Source organism: Ischnura elegans, chromosome 5, assembly GCF_921293095.1.
Source record: "Ischnura elegans chromosome 5, ioIscEleg1.1, whole genome shotgun sequence".
NCBI classification, from domain to species: domain Eukaryota; kingdom Metazoa; phylum Arthropoda; class Insecta; order Odonata; family Coenagrionidae; genus Ischnura; species Ischnura elegans.
Window position 1 is genome coordinate 48,528,091 of NC_060250.1, and position 14,909 is coordinate 48,542,999.

The following is a 14,909-nucleotide window of genomic DNA, read 5'->3' on the forward strand; positions in this document are numbered from 1 at the left end:
CTGTTCCATCCATCCTCAAATTCACCATCACCTCCCTCTGCTTTTTCCAAATATGCAGCTGAAATATCGATACTATTCCATCATAATACATGAAAGCACAGCTGTGACGTTGCCACCTACTTCATTTCCTAAACAGAGAATGAACACTGAAATTAGGGAGTCATATAATATATAGATAACATTAGAAACGAAAGCTTCTAGTTCATACAGTAAAACGATATCGTCACGAGCAATACAATAAAAGTTGATACATATATTAATTCTGATATGCAACAAACAGACTTCGAAGCCTAACACATTTACGAAGAAAATCAAACATATTTAGCTTTCAATGATTATTTCGCATAGCATATATCTCACGGTAAAGGACCGTTCGGATATAGGTAAATTATTGAATATTTATGTCCGATAAATCATCATTATAACAACGAAATTATGACCTAACCCACCTATCTGAAGCCATTGGGAAATTATCACAACCACAACAAACAGCTGATTTCTTAAATGAGATTTTCAAAGCGTATTATATACTTCCAAGGTTTAATATAATTTTTAAATGTAAATAAAGCTATTATATATAATTTCAAGTCAATATTCCGTAAAATACAGAAAAATATATAAAATATCTTCTCCCTCATTGGTTACGCAAACTGTTCAGAAAGTTTTTCATACGGGAAGAGGCGGAGCTTCCAAATAGCTCGCGCATGAAATAGCATGCTGCTATTCCGAACAAAATTATTACTACGCTTCATTCATAATACGGGGTCGTTGCTATAATGACCCGCAGAATAGCGTATGCTATTTTTTGCAACGCTTATCCATAATAGCAGCCTAAATGTATTCTTTGTGTCTGTGCCTTCGATACGGAAGTGATAACCAGTTTAGTGAATATATCATGTGTACTCCGTCACGCATTCTTGGGGGAAAAAGACGTTTTAACGAAGAAGAAATCGAGCATATGTTTCATTCTGACAATTCGGCTTCCACCAACGACCTTGAAGGATTTTCTGAAGGAGACACCGCTAATTCAGGGTGTCTGAGGAGTCGTATGAACCCTCAGAGTCAGGTAATCTTTCTTCTTCTAATACAGGTATGATTCCTTATTCCATTTTTTTATTCACAATCTAATAACTCCTGCTCAGTGGCGCCGACTCCATGGGGCCTGAGGGGGACCGAGCCCCCAAAAAAATTCGTTACAGATGTGAGGAAAAAATGTTCATGCTTGTCAATTTTCCCCGGAGTGTCCAGATATAGCGATTCGAGTGATCAGGGTTCTACTGTCGATCATATGACTATTCTAAAATGCTTAAAAAACATAACATTCACTACTTATAAAATTTACAGAGACAGGGTCCCCGGTTTGGGCCCCCCGAATATTTTTTGTAAGTCGGCACCCCTACTCCTGCTGTAATGTTTAGATACTTTAGATAGTGATTTGATTCATCCCACGCTTATGGAAAGAAATGTTGTGAGATAAGTCTCATTTTGTGGGTACCATTAGGAAAAATAGGAAAGGGCTGTTAAGAGAAATAACGACTGCTAACTTAAAGAAAGGCATTTCAGTGCTATGAAAAACTTGTGGAGCAACGGTAAAGAAATGAAAAGATCAGCGTGACGTATTCATGATCTCCACCACCATCAGATAGGAAATAATCCCAACGGGGAAAGAAATCGAAGAGGGCCATGGTAACTAAGCCAAAGATGGTGTTTGAGTACAATAAAATAAAGGGAGGAATTGACATTGCTGAGACCCTTTCGTTGTGTCACTGCACCCATCGAAAAAAAGTAAGGTGGTACCACAAGGTGGCCGATGATGCTCTTTTTTGGACTTGCATTGTTAATGCTTTTATACTGTGGAATGAAACACGGAATCCAGGTGCCCACATGATCTCTCTCCAGTAGTTAAGACGATAAATTATAGAAGAATGGCTGCATATTCTTCGGGATTCCGTTGATAGGGTCTAAAAAAATTGACGCACTACCTGGTAAATACAAATAACACTGAAGGAAGCCTTCGAAGTCTGGTAATTTAGAGGATAAAATTATCATAATATAAAATCAAGAATTAGTATTTTTCGCACTATTAGATATTAGCGCTGTTTCTTCATTTTAGAAAAGCCCGTGTTGGCTGTCGTGGATGTTACAAATAATTCTTGCAGACGATGAGTCGCAAAGTTGCCCTCAGTAAAGCCAAACGTGTTTCTACAAAATTTATGATCTCTCCGGATCAGCCGTACCCAAGCCTCCCAAGTATAAATCATTGCACTAATCATCTCCGGATACGATAGCAAATATTATTAAAAGCATAATCAACAATTAAAATTTGTTTCAACAGTATTTTCAACCATAGCTTTTGAGTGTACACTAAAACGTTGGAACGAAGATCCAATGGCCTGAGCCGCCAAATGGCGTCTCATCAAATTTTAGGCATTGTCAAAAGTGGGGAGACGCCCTATGGCGTCGCACGTGACTAAAGTTACAATCGATAGCGCATCACATAATGAGTCCAAATATACCGAGAAATATTAGTAACACCCGGAGATAGGCTCAATATCGTTATTGCCGTTTGGTAATAGGTTCGAAAATATTCGCCTGGCACACGCGGAATGACAGTAGAATTCGGGCCCGGCAGCGAACGTGTTAAAGGATGTTTCCCTGAGCTCTGTGCCTCATGCATGCATTGGTAATCTCAGACGATGTAAAACTCCTGACTACTCGCATAGCATCAGGGCCCCTTTGACGTCGCGTGGAGTGGCATCGCAGGGCTGCCAATATCACCTTTTTCTAATAGGTGAAAATTGACCTATAACATTCGTCTAAACTGGGATTTCTAAAACCAAATAATTTAAATTATGAATACACTAATGGTCGGTAACGAATCGCAATCAATGCCTTTCATTTTCTTTGTTTAAGGAAACTACCCTATTTTGGTTTCTGCCAGGAGGGCCGCCTCATCTTCTGCTCTTTTGTTTTGCAGGTTTAGCTACAATGTCGGCGCGTCGCGGCCGGCAGCTGTGGTCGCAGGTCAAGGAGCGCGCAGCACACGGATCCCTCGAGGATGGCGCCACCAACGGACACGACAGCGCCTCTGGTGAGCCCACCCAACTTTGTACTTGAAATTATTTTCTAAGGATTATAACTCAAGGTGCCTAATCCGGAATCTTTGAAATAACTGAAAAAGACTATTTGAGAAATAAAAACTCCATATTAAAATTTTTAATACTGTTAGTTTTGTACTCGTTAGGCGATAGCCGTCTATCAGATCCTGCGCTGGAATGAGCGGTCGTCATCTTCCTCATTTAGTGATATAAGTGAATCTTTCCAGCTTCTACAAGATTTTTTGACTAGTAAATATCAAGCTTCCGTGATATCACATGCAAAATGTAAAGCTCTGGCAGCCGACGTTGCAAAATTAACACTGGGGAAGATGGGATCGAAGAAATACTGCTTCATGTAATTTTGCAAAACAACAAAAATTAGTTAAATAAGCGCTTATAAAGCTCCATCGCATCGTCACGTATTTGTTATTGTCGTTGTCTTGCTGTTGATAACAAACGTAAAAATTACCCATGCAACAGGGCTTGTAACGTCAGACTACGATTTGTCCCTCCAAAAACCGATTCGAAAAACTTTCGACTTTAATGGCTTATATAATTTTCAATGTGCAGCGAAAAAAGGTTTACGCCGGGATTGGCTCTTTTTAGATATCAAGTTTCGCTTATAAATCACTCATCGCCCGAATGTAACCAATGCAAATACTACATTCTTCAGACAAGCATTCTGTAGGAAAAAAGCACGGTAGAAATTTAAATTTCCGTGGTCGTTTTTTCTGCTGGGTTTGGTGTTGTAGAGTGTAAATATTCCAAGTAGGAAATATATTAAGATTCCGGAACCAATATCTCGGTTGATGTGCGCAACCATCTACGGGGGGCTATTCTCTCATTTCAGGCGATTGTGGTGCGAACGTTGAAAACGTAGTTTTGGTATTTACATGTTTTTACAGTGGGTACAGTTAGTGTTGGCTAAATATTTTGCGGCAATTTGGAGACATAATTAATTCGAAGTGAAGTGCCTGGAGGGGTCAATAATGATGGATAGGGGATGAGGGTGAGGGGTAATAATCCTCGATTAATTTTTTTTCACAGCTTCAAATTTCTCCACGAAAAGAAGACGACCAAAGGCCCCGAAGGGTTAAGGGCTAAAGCCTGATTCACACGATCATTTTTTCCGTCCCTCATAATGATACCTCAAGCGATAAGTTTTCAGGAACCGGAAGAGTGATTGCTCGGACCATCATTTTCTGAATCACACGATCATTCCAACCGTCCCTTTTAGCATAGCCTTTTCCGTCAATTTCCATAGTGACGGAGCTACCATTCAATTAAAAGCTCAGCGTGACGCCACAATCGCTGTTGGCGGCCTTGCGTTCTGATCGACTGATGGACGGTGCCAGCGATGGTTTCAGCGACGGAAAAATGGACGTGCCGAGTGATGGAAAAAGGGATGGGATCTCCATCCCTGGAGCCATCGCGGAAAATGATCTCATGAAACGGTCATTTTTCCACCATCATTGGAGCGATAACTGGAGCTGTCCCCGGGAAGGGAATGAATGAATGTTTATCGTGCTCTAGGATAACCTATGAGAGCAAAGAAAAGAAATTACAAAGTAAAAAACATGATCGCGTGATTCAGGCTTATGACACGAGAGAGCGAGGACCCCACTTCTAATAAGGGCTACCTGGAGCCCTATCGAGTAACTTCGTCTCCTCGTTTGCGAGATTTCGGAATCGAACTTTCCGTTTCAGTCACTCGGAAGCGCTTTCATGATATCCACTATGATCAATTTACTGCTTCGAAAAGCGTTAATGCCTTTGATGGCCACTGGTTTTTCCATAAACCTTATTCAATTCCGAACTTTGTACATAATAATCCATTTCCCATAATTTTTAGTACACATACCGTGCCAGCATTGCAAATTACTTGTGACTTCTTACCAGCTTCTGCAGCTCCACTTCCGCGGTATAAATATTCCGTAACTTACCAGCTGGAACATCACGGGATAAACGGGAGGTCATTTATCGAGAACCTCCGTCATTTCGGACGCTCTCGGCCGAGTTTCCGTGACGGAAAGTTCGGATAGACCTTAGTGCAGAGCTCATTCCGAAATTATGACATCTTTCCGAGGACCAACAACGAACTATCCGAGATATTGGCTTAGTGGCAGTACTCGCAGCCATGATAGCCAAACTCACTTATTGCTGCTCGTCATAACCTATAGGAATAGGGTGGAGAAAAATATGTCACGAAATTTTAACCCTGGATAACTGATACCAGTAAGAACTAAAATAACCAATGATGCTTAGGTCGAAAACTCGTCTATTTTAAACTAAAAAATACTTTGAGACAAACTCTCCGATTGGCCGCAAGTTTGCCCGATTGCCGAATGCCCTGGACAACTGATGACTTCGAATGCTTTTCCTTCTGGAGATCGCGATGTATCGAAGGCATCCGGCAACAATCGGAGCGCTTCGTTCAAAGTTTTTTTAGTTTAAAAATTGTGATTTTTCTTCATAAACATCATTAGTAATTTTATTCCTTCTGGCTATCCTCTCTGAGTTATTTCGTGACAGTTTTTCTCCATCCAGGGAGGGGGCTGGCCCCCTTCTTAAATAAGGATATACTGTCCTCTTGAAAAATTTCGAAACCGGTGGGGATAAAGCCGAAATGTAAAATTCAGAGGGCTGTTCTCAATCTCTTGATATCATTATAAAACTAGGTTTCCTCTTAAGTGGAATGGTCGGCAATGAATTACATTTAACTTCTTTCGGAACCAATTCAAAGAGGCCTACTCTGACCTTTGATCGGGCTCTCTATCTCTCCACCCACTCTATTCACGTTTGCCAAACGGATAGCAGCCCGGTGTCGGTATATCAAAAAGCCCGAACTTCTCCCCCCCCCCCCCCCTAACTGTCGTGAGTGTTCTCGCCGATTTCTTATTTTGCGATAATACGTCTTTGAAGTCCGCAGGAAGGCGCTTCCTCCATGCACGTTTCTTTGGATAATAGGGTCCTTCACTCATACCCGAAATCACGATTCTCTCAAAAGAATTCGACGGGTGGAAGTGAAAGATAAGTTATGACGGGAAAAACAAAAATATTACGGTAGAGGATTCTTCAGTCGGCCTCTAAATGTGTTGTCACCCACCATTCACTTAAATGGGTCATGAGGACTGCATAGAGGAGGCCCAATTCCATCCCTTAGAAGGCTGATTTCTGTTGTCACTTCGGTCGCATTGTAATCAAGGTTTTCAAAACTGTCCCCGGCGCGGTGATGAGTATAATTCGATTCACTTTTTTTTACCAATGTTTTGCATTATAATCTTTGTTAATGCGAGGAATAGCATTGAAGAGTTATGCATTTGACAAATCACATCATTATGTATGTAAATTTCGGTTAACTCACCATAATTATACCTCAATTCCCCGTGAAACTGGGATCACTCTGTCCGTCAGCGACGTGGGTGGCGACTTTTGTAAACCTATTTAAACGCGTGGTGGGTGACAACATATTTAGAGCCCGACTTGAGGCTTCTCTTTTGTAATGCTCGTGAAATGGGTTTACAAAAACCGCCACTCGCGTCGTTGACGGGCTGATCGAGCCAAATTTCACGAAGAAATAAGCTGTGAATAGGTCTGTTAACATATAAAGTGGTCTCTCGGTAATCCAGCAGATATCGCACCAGAGCAATGCCGCCTTATCGAAAACGCCGGATTACTGGAAATCGCTAATAATGAGACAATTAAACGGAAGAAGCTGTTTTATTGTTAACATAAATTTGTATAATATGTTGTATCATACTCTATATTAGTACTTATACACATTGTTTCGTTTTAGTCTGCATTATTTCTTTGAAGTGGAATGCTCCCCTCTAAGTAAACACTACTTCCCTTTTTTCTGGGTTGAACTATACTCACCTGTATAGGCGGATTTAGGGGGGGCACGCGCCCCCTCCAGACGCTTAAATAATAGACGATTTTTTAATTAAAAATATCACCAAATTTTATATTTTAATATAAAAGTTATAAATATTTACGTATTAATAACTTTTATTTTAAAATGAAGAGTGTATTTCGTATAGTAATAGTTGCATGTAGTTTTTAATCCCAAATATGAGAAGACCGTTTGCCGGTCAGACCCTGGTGCCCCCCCCCAGAAACAAATCCTGGATCTGCCCTTCCTCGCCTGCGAAGTAGACTGCTCGAAATTACCGAGTTTCCCTCTTCGTAGCTGCCGGTGTAAATGCGCCGGATTAGTGGCAGGACGGAGAATTGAACTGCTGGATTGTAGAGGGAGTAATGAACTGCCGGATTATAGAGGGAGTAATGTATTCGTATTGATATAATAAACGAAGTTCATAACTTTTCAAGATTTATCCTTGCGAACAAAAAGACTATGTTGCATATATTGGGAGCAAATTATATGCTATGAACTCGTAGCTGCGCTGCGATCTTATTTGGAAACCAAATAATATGTGCTATAAGCGGTATCAAAAATCAAGCTTCTAACTTTTAAGGCGCAAGTCCGCTTTTCCGGTTAGCACGCGAAATTTGGTCATAACTCGGGGAGCGTTGTATCTGCCTCGGTATGAATGGATGACCATACATACATATATTCCACTCATCCGGGGTTAAGTACATCATGCGAAATCTGGAAATATAGGTCACGTCCAAAGTGCATTGATTGAAAATTGTTGATAAAAAAATGGAAACATTTAAGCTGTATTTTAATTCCATTCATTTTGAAAAATAAATTGATATACAATTGACACATCTTTATATCTTGCCGTAAATTTCTCATTTCTAACCTCTAGCACTATATTGTTTTTTTAATGTTTAATTAGTATGCAAATAAAATATATTATAATTGTGTGCTGTCCATTATGTTCTGCTCAAACTGTAGGGAATTCTCAGGAGCGAGACTCATCTGTTACTTGTTTAAAGGCCGTTTTCCCCGGGGCACGTACTTGCACAATCTGACGTGTGTACGAAGGCGTCGTGTGAAGCGGTGAATTGCTAGAACACATGCGAGAATGCGTGGAAGTGAGATGGCAAAATAGCTAGCTCAGGCAAAAAAATCTGTACTCTAAATAAGCTAAAGCTATACTCTAACTGCACTTAATATCTGGACTGGGAATGCACTTAAGACTGCACTTAATTGAAACAATACAGCACAGTTGCCATAGTACAGTAAAGTACAGTTACCAAAGCACAGTCAGAGTGCAGTGGCCACAGCACAGTCAGAGTGCAGTGGCCATAGCACGGTCAGAGTGCAGTGGCCACAGCACAGTCAGAGTGCAGTGGCCATAGCACGGTCAGAGTGCAGTCGCCTCAGCACAGTCAGAGTGAAGTCACCACAGTACAGTCTAAGTGATTTATTTGGGTCTTCTTCCGTTTTATCCATGGCTCTATGAAAACTCACCAACATTCCAGCTGGCTTCATCAGATCCACTGAAGTAGCGATGCAGATTTGGCCAGACTGATATTTATGTCCAACCGAGTCCTCTTTGACACTTCAATGAACACAAAGAATCTGACTGGAAGTTTGACTAAATTTCATCCAAAGCCATGGATAAACTCTGAAGATGACCCAAAAAACTAGCTGGAAAAGGGAATGATCTAAACCCTGTTTTGATATTGGATACAAATGACATGAAAGCCAATTCAGATATAAAATCATTTAATATAAAATGTAATATCTTACAATGAAATTCAATAATACATGGTGAATTTTACATGGTGTTTCATTTTACATAAATTCATGGTGTTACATTTCGCGGAGGTTTTCCGTAAAGTGGCCGAGTGGGACTTTAACGTATCATCCTCTGTTGGCTTAAGGGCCTGCAGTGTCTCTCACCTGCCTACACCGTCTTTAGCTCACCGGTGCACTGTCGTGCGTGGAGTGAGGTAGTGTCCTTCAATCTGGTACGCTATGGTGAGCAAAAACAAGTCACCAGCAACGGGGTCGGACGGGATCGATTCGCGGGTTCTGAGTAGTGAGGACGGAGGTCCACCGCAGCAAGTTCAACTCAAAAATCACTAAAATTTGAAAAATGATTTGTCGGCCTCCTAATAAACACAGAACGTTCGGAATAACACCAGGACCTTGACAATCCGATCCGGAACACAATTTTTGGGTTCTAAAGGGAGGTTATAAGGAGACACCAGTCGACAAAAACAAAGGACGATCGCCTTCACTACGAAAAACATCAAAAAATAACCCCAGATTTTCACTTTTCGAGATAAAAGGCACACAGAATAGTATAATTAGATAATATTGATATTCTACACTGGATATAAAAACTTGGAAATGCACTGATAAGAAATAATAACGTATTATTGGAACACGATCGACAACTCGTCACACATGTTCAAGCGTGAAACACAAAACTTCAAAAATAACCAAAAATAAGGCATAGAATGTCACTGAAGGGGTGAAATATAAAGGAAAAGTAACTCCGAAACACTGATTAACCTCAATTAGGACGGATTTTCAATAACACAGGGAATTATAACACAAAAACCAACTCGGTATAACTGAAAACTTAAGACACTTGTAATTGAAAGAAAAATGCACTTATGGAAACGAAACTTTCACAGGAGCAGTAGAATAAATGGCACTAGAAGCACATAGAATCACAAGGTGGGCAAAGCCACCCCCTAAGATTGGTGGGACTTTGAAATTTCTCGGCAGCGGCTAGATTGAGGCAAACACTAAAAACGCCACAAAAGAGCCAAAACTGGTTGGATCTTGAATATTTTCACAGTAGGCGGCAGCGGGAACATTCACGGACGTTACTGACATAATCAGCGTCAGTTAATCAATGATTTAGCCACTAAAACTGAGGTTATACGGGAGCGGCACATAGACACGTGTCCTGCTGTGGACCCCCGTCCTCCATAGTAAATATAGGAAATACTTTCTCCCGCCAATGACTAGTTTAAGTCCAGCCCTGTCAGAGTGCAGTTTGAGCCATAGTACAGTTCCAGTCCAGTTACCCAGCCCAGTAACAGTCCACTTTTAGTCACAGTACACTTCCAGTCATGTTTTCTAGCCCTGTCACAGTCCAGTTTGAGCTATAGTACAGTTCCAGTCCAGTTACCCAGCCCAGTCACAGTCCACTTTTTGCCACAGTACACTTCCAGTCATGTTTTATAGCCCTGTCACAGTCCAGTTTGAGCTATAGTACAGTTCCAGTCATGTTACCCAGCCCAGTCACAGTGCAGTCTGAGCTCTAGCACAGTTCAAGCACAGTGATCCAGCACTGTTACAGTACAGTTCTTCTCAAATTCTAGCTGCCATAGTACAGTCTAGTACAGAAGAGTGTACTGTGACTGTGCTAAACGCATAGTTTAGTCCAGTTACAGTGCAGATTTAGTGCAGTCACAGTACAGATTTTTTTGCCTGAGAGCCCATGTTCTAATTTCTTTCATGCATTCGCGCAATTCCACGCCATTTTAGAAATTAATGCAGTTGTAACCTGCGCTCCGTGTAAAACGGCCTTAATAAATTCGTTGTGTTGATTGCAGATGGGAAGTCGGTGTTGCATCGCCGGGCGTCGGGACGCCTGCTGTTGGAAGAGGCGAGGAAGGGACGGGACCTGAGTCGATGGAGCCCCGACCTCTGCATCCAAATGATTCGCATCCCCGCCGTGCAGAACTACGCGGCGCTGCTCGTACTCCTGCAGACCGCCTCCAGGTTGGTTTTTCGTCCAATCATTCAACGCCCATTTATCAATCACCAAGGCCAATCGCTCCACTGGGTACATAGACAGAAATTTGCTTTGAGGAGGGCGTGGGTGGTATGCGGTTGCCTATACTGGACATTTTTGCCAGTTCTCAGGCATCAGAAAACCATAAATTTCATCATGAGTCTCGGATTTCGGGTGCTCTTCCGCTTTGAGTTCTGACCTGAAGACGCCAGGAGGATGGCTGAAGAAACTGTCGTCACCGATGGATAACTCGACGCGGAGGAACGCCGGAAAGGCGAGACTCAAATGGAGAAACGCCGCAGAAACCTTAGATCTAACATAAATTTCATTAAATAAGCAATACATTTCGTTGGGATAAAGTTTACATTTATAGCCATTGATGGTTCCTTCCAAAACGGCCGTAGCTATTATGGTTTTTGTCTCCGTAGACATTTTTTAAAAGAAAATTCAGCCGATTTTTCGAAATATTTCTTCAAACTGAAGGACTCTGGCAGCAACAGATCATGCTATCCGCTATTTAACAAGTTTTGGAACTGGAACCCAGTGGCGCTGCGAGGGGGGGGGATTGAAGGATAAAACCCCATCAGAGCTCAGAGAAATTTTTACGATGAATCCATTTTACGTGATTGGATTAATTTGCTTATAGAATAGTGTAAGGATTAATAATTCCTCAGAAAACTGTAAAACTCACCATTTTGAACCATTTATCTTATAAATTTTCTGGGGAGGGCCCTCGCACAAAATTGCTTCCTAACCTGGCGGGTATCCCCCTAACCCCCAGTATTAGTTGTGCGTAAGACAACACCCTAGCCTTAATTCCAAGCTGCGTCCCTGCTGAGACTATGATATCAGTCCACAATTCTCAGGTGCGGAATGAAAGTGAGATCCCCTGGGATAGTAGTATCCTTAGGGGATGTATTGCAGGCAGTTACCAAAATGGAAAATTATTTTGGGAGGATGGGGTGTGGGGAGAAGGAGGTAAATGGGGCCGGAATCCCCACCCTGATTATGTGTCCTAAGCATGCCACCAGAGGAAGGGCTTTGGGGGCTTTGGCCTTGAATGAAATAATTCCCTGATTCTAGCTGCCCTCGATACATCTGCTTGTTACTTAGTTTGAACTAAAAAAAGTACAATTTTTTCAATGAATCTCTTCAGAATTTTCTTTGAGGAGACGAGTATCTATGATTCAATGATGAGTATATTTTTTGATATAATTTGACAATTGAAGGAATAATTTTTAAAAACTGGATGGCATTTGTGAATGCTGCCAGAGCCCTAAAGTGAAAATCAGGCGGATTTTAAAATCAAATGCTTATGGAAACCAAAGCCATGATAACTATGTACAGCCATTTGAGCATTAAAAAGTGATGACTTTAACTTTAAGCATTATTTAAATGAAATTTATAAGAAGTTTAATTAAAAATAGGGGTTTACTATGGCTGCCTATTGACAGCAAATTAATAGTATATACAAGGTGCACTTTCAAAGCCCTCCCTGTTACAAAATTCTGGCTATGTGCCTGCATTGACATGCTTTTCAAGTTTGAAGTATTGTATCTCAGTATTTAATTGGTCAGTGAGGTCATTTATTCAGATCAGAGACTTCAATTCTTCAAAAGAATTTGGTACCTATATAAATAGGAAGGATTTTCAAAGCGATAAAAACACCCACCTCGTTCAGTCATGCTGTCTTAAGTTAAAAATAAAAAAGAAAGCCACCCTCTTTATATGACTTACTTCTAGTAGGGATCCTTATTCTCAACCTCATTTCTGGTGTTCTTGTATTTTCTTCTTTCTTATTGTTTCCCTTAACTCTGTCATTATCTATGGCTTGTTTTAGCTCTCTTGCTTGACAGCTGCTCTTCAGCAACTTCTGTGATGGTTCTCTTCAGCATATCCGATCTCTCCCTTGTGCCCATGTGTCAATTCTCCAGTTCCTAGTTTACTGTCAACCACTTAGGCGAATATTTATCTATTTACTTCCCCTGCCAGAATTTTAATATGCCATCTTGGTTCCTGTTCTGTCCTCTTCATTTTCTTGTAATGGAGGAGGCCGTCTATTTCATTGTAAAATATCTATTTTCCTACACATTCATTATATTTGCAGCTATCTGTGTTGTATGATAATTGGGGCATGTACCTTACCTTCAATATCATGGATAATGGAGTGTTGATTGTATATAATAAGATCAAAAATTATTGCAGCGATTGGCTACAGGAGTTTCTGGAGCGAGGTGGGCTGGAGGCATTGTTGGAATCCTTGGAGGAACTGTCCCCGAAGCCACAGAAACAACAGCAAGGGTTGCCACTGAGCAGGGGAAGGAGAGGGCGCAGGAGGAGGAGGGGTAAGGCAGTAGTGCTGGAGGGAGTAGGGGAGAACGTAACCACAGGCAATGGTGCTGCCTATGGAATGGCTGAGGCACTGTCTCTGGCCAAGTGTGTTGCCTGCCTACGCCATATCATCAACTCCCGTGCCGGCCTGCGTACCATCATTGAGCACCCAGAGCACGTGCAACAATTGGCCATAGGTGAGTGGAGCACATTGTTGCAGACCTCATTTGGTGCTATAGTCTGTTCACTTTGTCTGCGGGTGAGCTTTTGTGAGAGCCGGACACTTTCGGATGGCTTCACTGATATGGGAGGGGTATTACCGAGAGAGAGAGGAGGAGCAAAAATAACGTTGCCAAATGTACATAGCCGCCCTACTTTGTCAATGAAAACATGTGAGTCATAGGTGATCACAGGTATTTTGGCTCTGGCGTCGAGATAATATACCTACTAATTTGGAAGGTATTGGGGATAATCCTTTCACAGAAGCCCATGAAATTGTCAGCTACTGCGCTGAATGAGGCACCGTTGGTGGAGGGCATACTTAGTCACATACAAGGAGGTTGTGTAAGGTTTGGCAACACTGCTCCACGGGCAGATTCACGATGTTCACTCGCCGGAGGTCTGAGAGCGACTGACAGAGGCCACGCCTACTGTTTGCTGATTGGCAAAAGCAAAGTTACATGTCGAGAAACTCTCCTCCCCTCATCTCCACTTGCTTTGGCCACACCAGCTCACCCGCAGAGATAAAATGAACAGAATATAGGGGGCAAGTCTTGAGTCCTCATTGATTGTGAAGCTATGGTGATTAGCCACTTTGTATTTTTGATAACCTCGCCCACTCAGCTTATCAGTTCAAAGTTTGGTTTGGATATGTGTGGGTAGAGCTCACCCTGGAATAAGCCAAATGTGTATGAAGTTTTCACACATTCATGGAAGGGGGTCCAGTTCCTTTCTCTGGGCCACCTCACCCAGTGAGAAATTTTGATTATGGGATGTCAGAAGGCTTCATTAAAGTTTTGAACCTGAGCTCTTGGATCAGCAGCCATGGCCTAGTAATCCAGTAATCACCACCGTGCACCCCCTTAAAATTCAACATCCAGGAGGATATATATGTATATTATTATCAAGAAATATATTTTTCCTTCAAATGTTAGCTCTCCATGTCATTAAGTCATGTGACCCATCCACATCCAATCAAAGATCAAATTTATGTACTCCAGGGGTGAAATTTGTGAGGAATGATTCATTTAGCTTTGTTGGAATTCGAACCTGGATTTTGTAATTGCTGGTCAGCTATGCTACATGTGAATCTACATAATACCGTGCATATTATCCACCTCTAAGATATTTGACAGGGGGTGATCAATTGCCAGCTTGCACAATGCAACAGGATCCCCATGTGCACAACAAACGTTCATAAAAATATACAATAAAAAACCTCGAGAGTGACTCCATTAATTTTATTAATCAAGAAATTCTTATCCCGGGTAGTGTAATGATAGAATTACATTTGAATTCTCTATATTTTGCAGTCAATTTTCTTCTTGTGCTCCCATCTACGATAGCTCAACAGTAAACAAAGGATATTTTTTGCATCGTCTGAGTGCATAAAACTTCTCTCAAAATTTGTAAAGTAAATTTACATGTATTTTGCTCTATGCTACCAGTTACCCCACCTCATCTTCTTCTGAGGTAAATATCTGTCCTGATTAACTGAACGACTGGTCGCCAATATGACTGGTAATTGGGAGATCTGGGTTTGAATCCCAGTTAAATCAAAGTCTTGGTTCATGGCAAATTTGAAACTTAG

General features: G+C 41.4%; 1 protein-coding gene across 1 annotated transcript in view; it reads left to right on the forward strand.

Moving 5' to 3' along the window:
* LOC124158849 (inverted formin-2-like) overlaps positions 1 to 14,909 on the forward strand; it is a 63,698-nt gene that overhangs the window by 31,156 nt on the left and 17,633 nt on the right. The window contains exons 2-4 of the mRNA XM_046534226.1: positions 2,978 to 3,091; positions 10,587 to 10,755; positions 12,974 to 13,296. Coding sequence (XP_046390182.1) covers positions 2,978 to 3,091; positions 10,587 to 10,755; positions 12,974 to 13,296 — 606 coding nt within the window. The remainder of the gene's footprint in view (positions 1 to 2,977; positions 3,092 to 10,586; positions 10,756 to 12,973; positions 13,297 to 14,909) is intronic.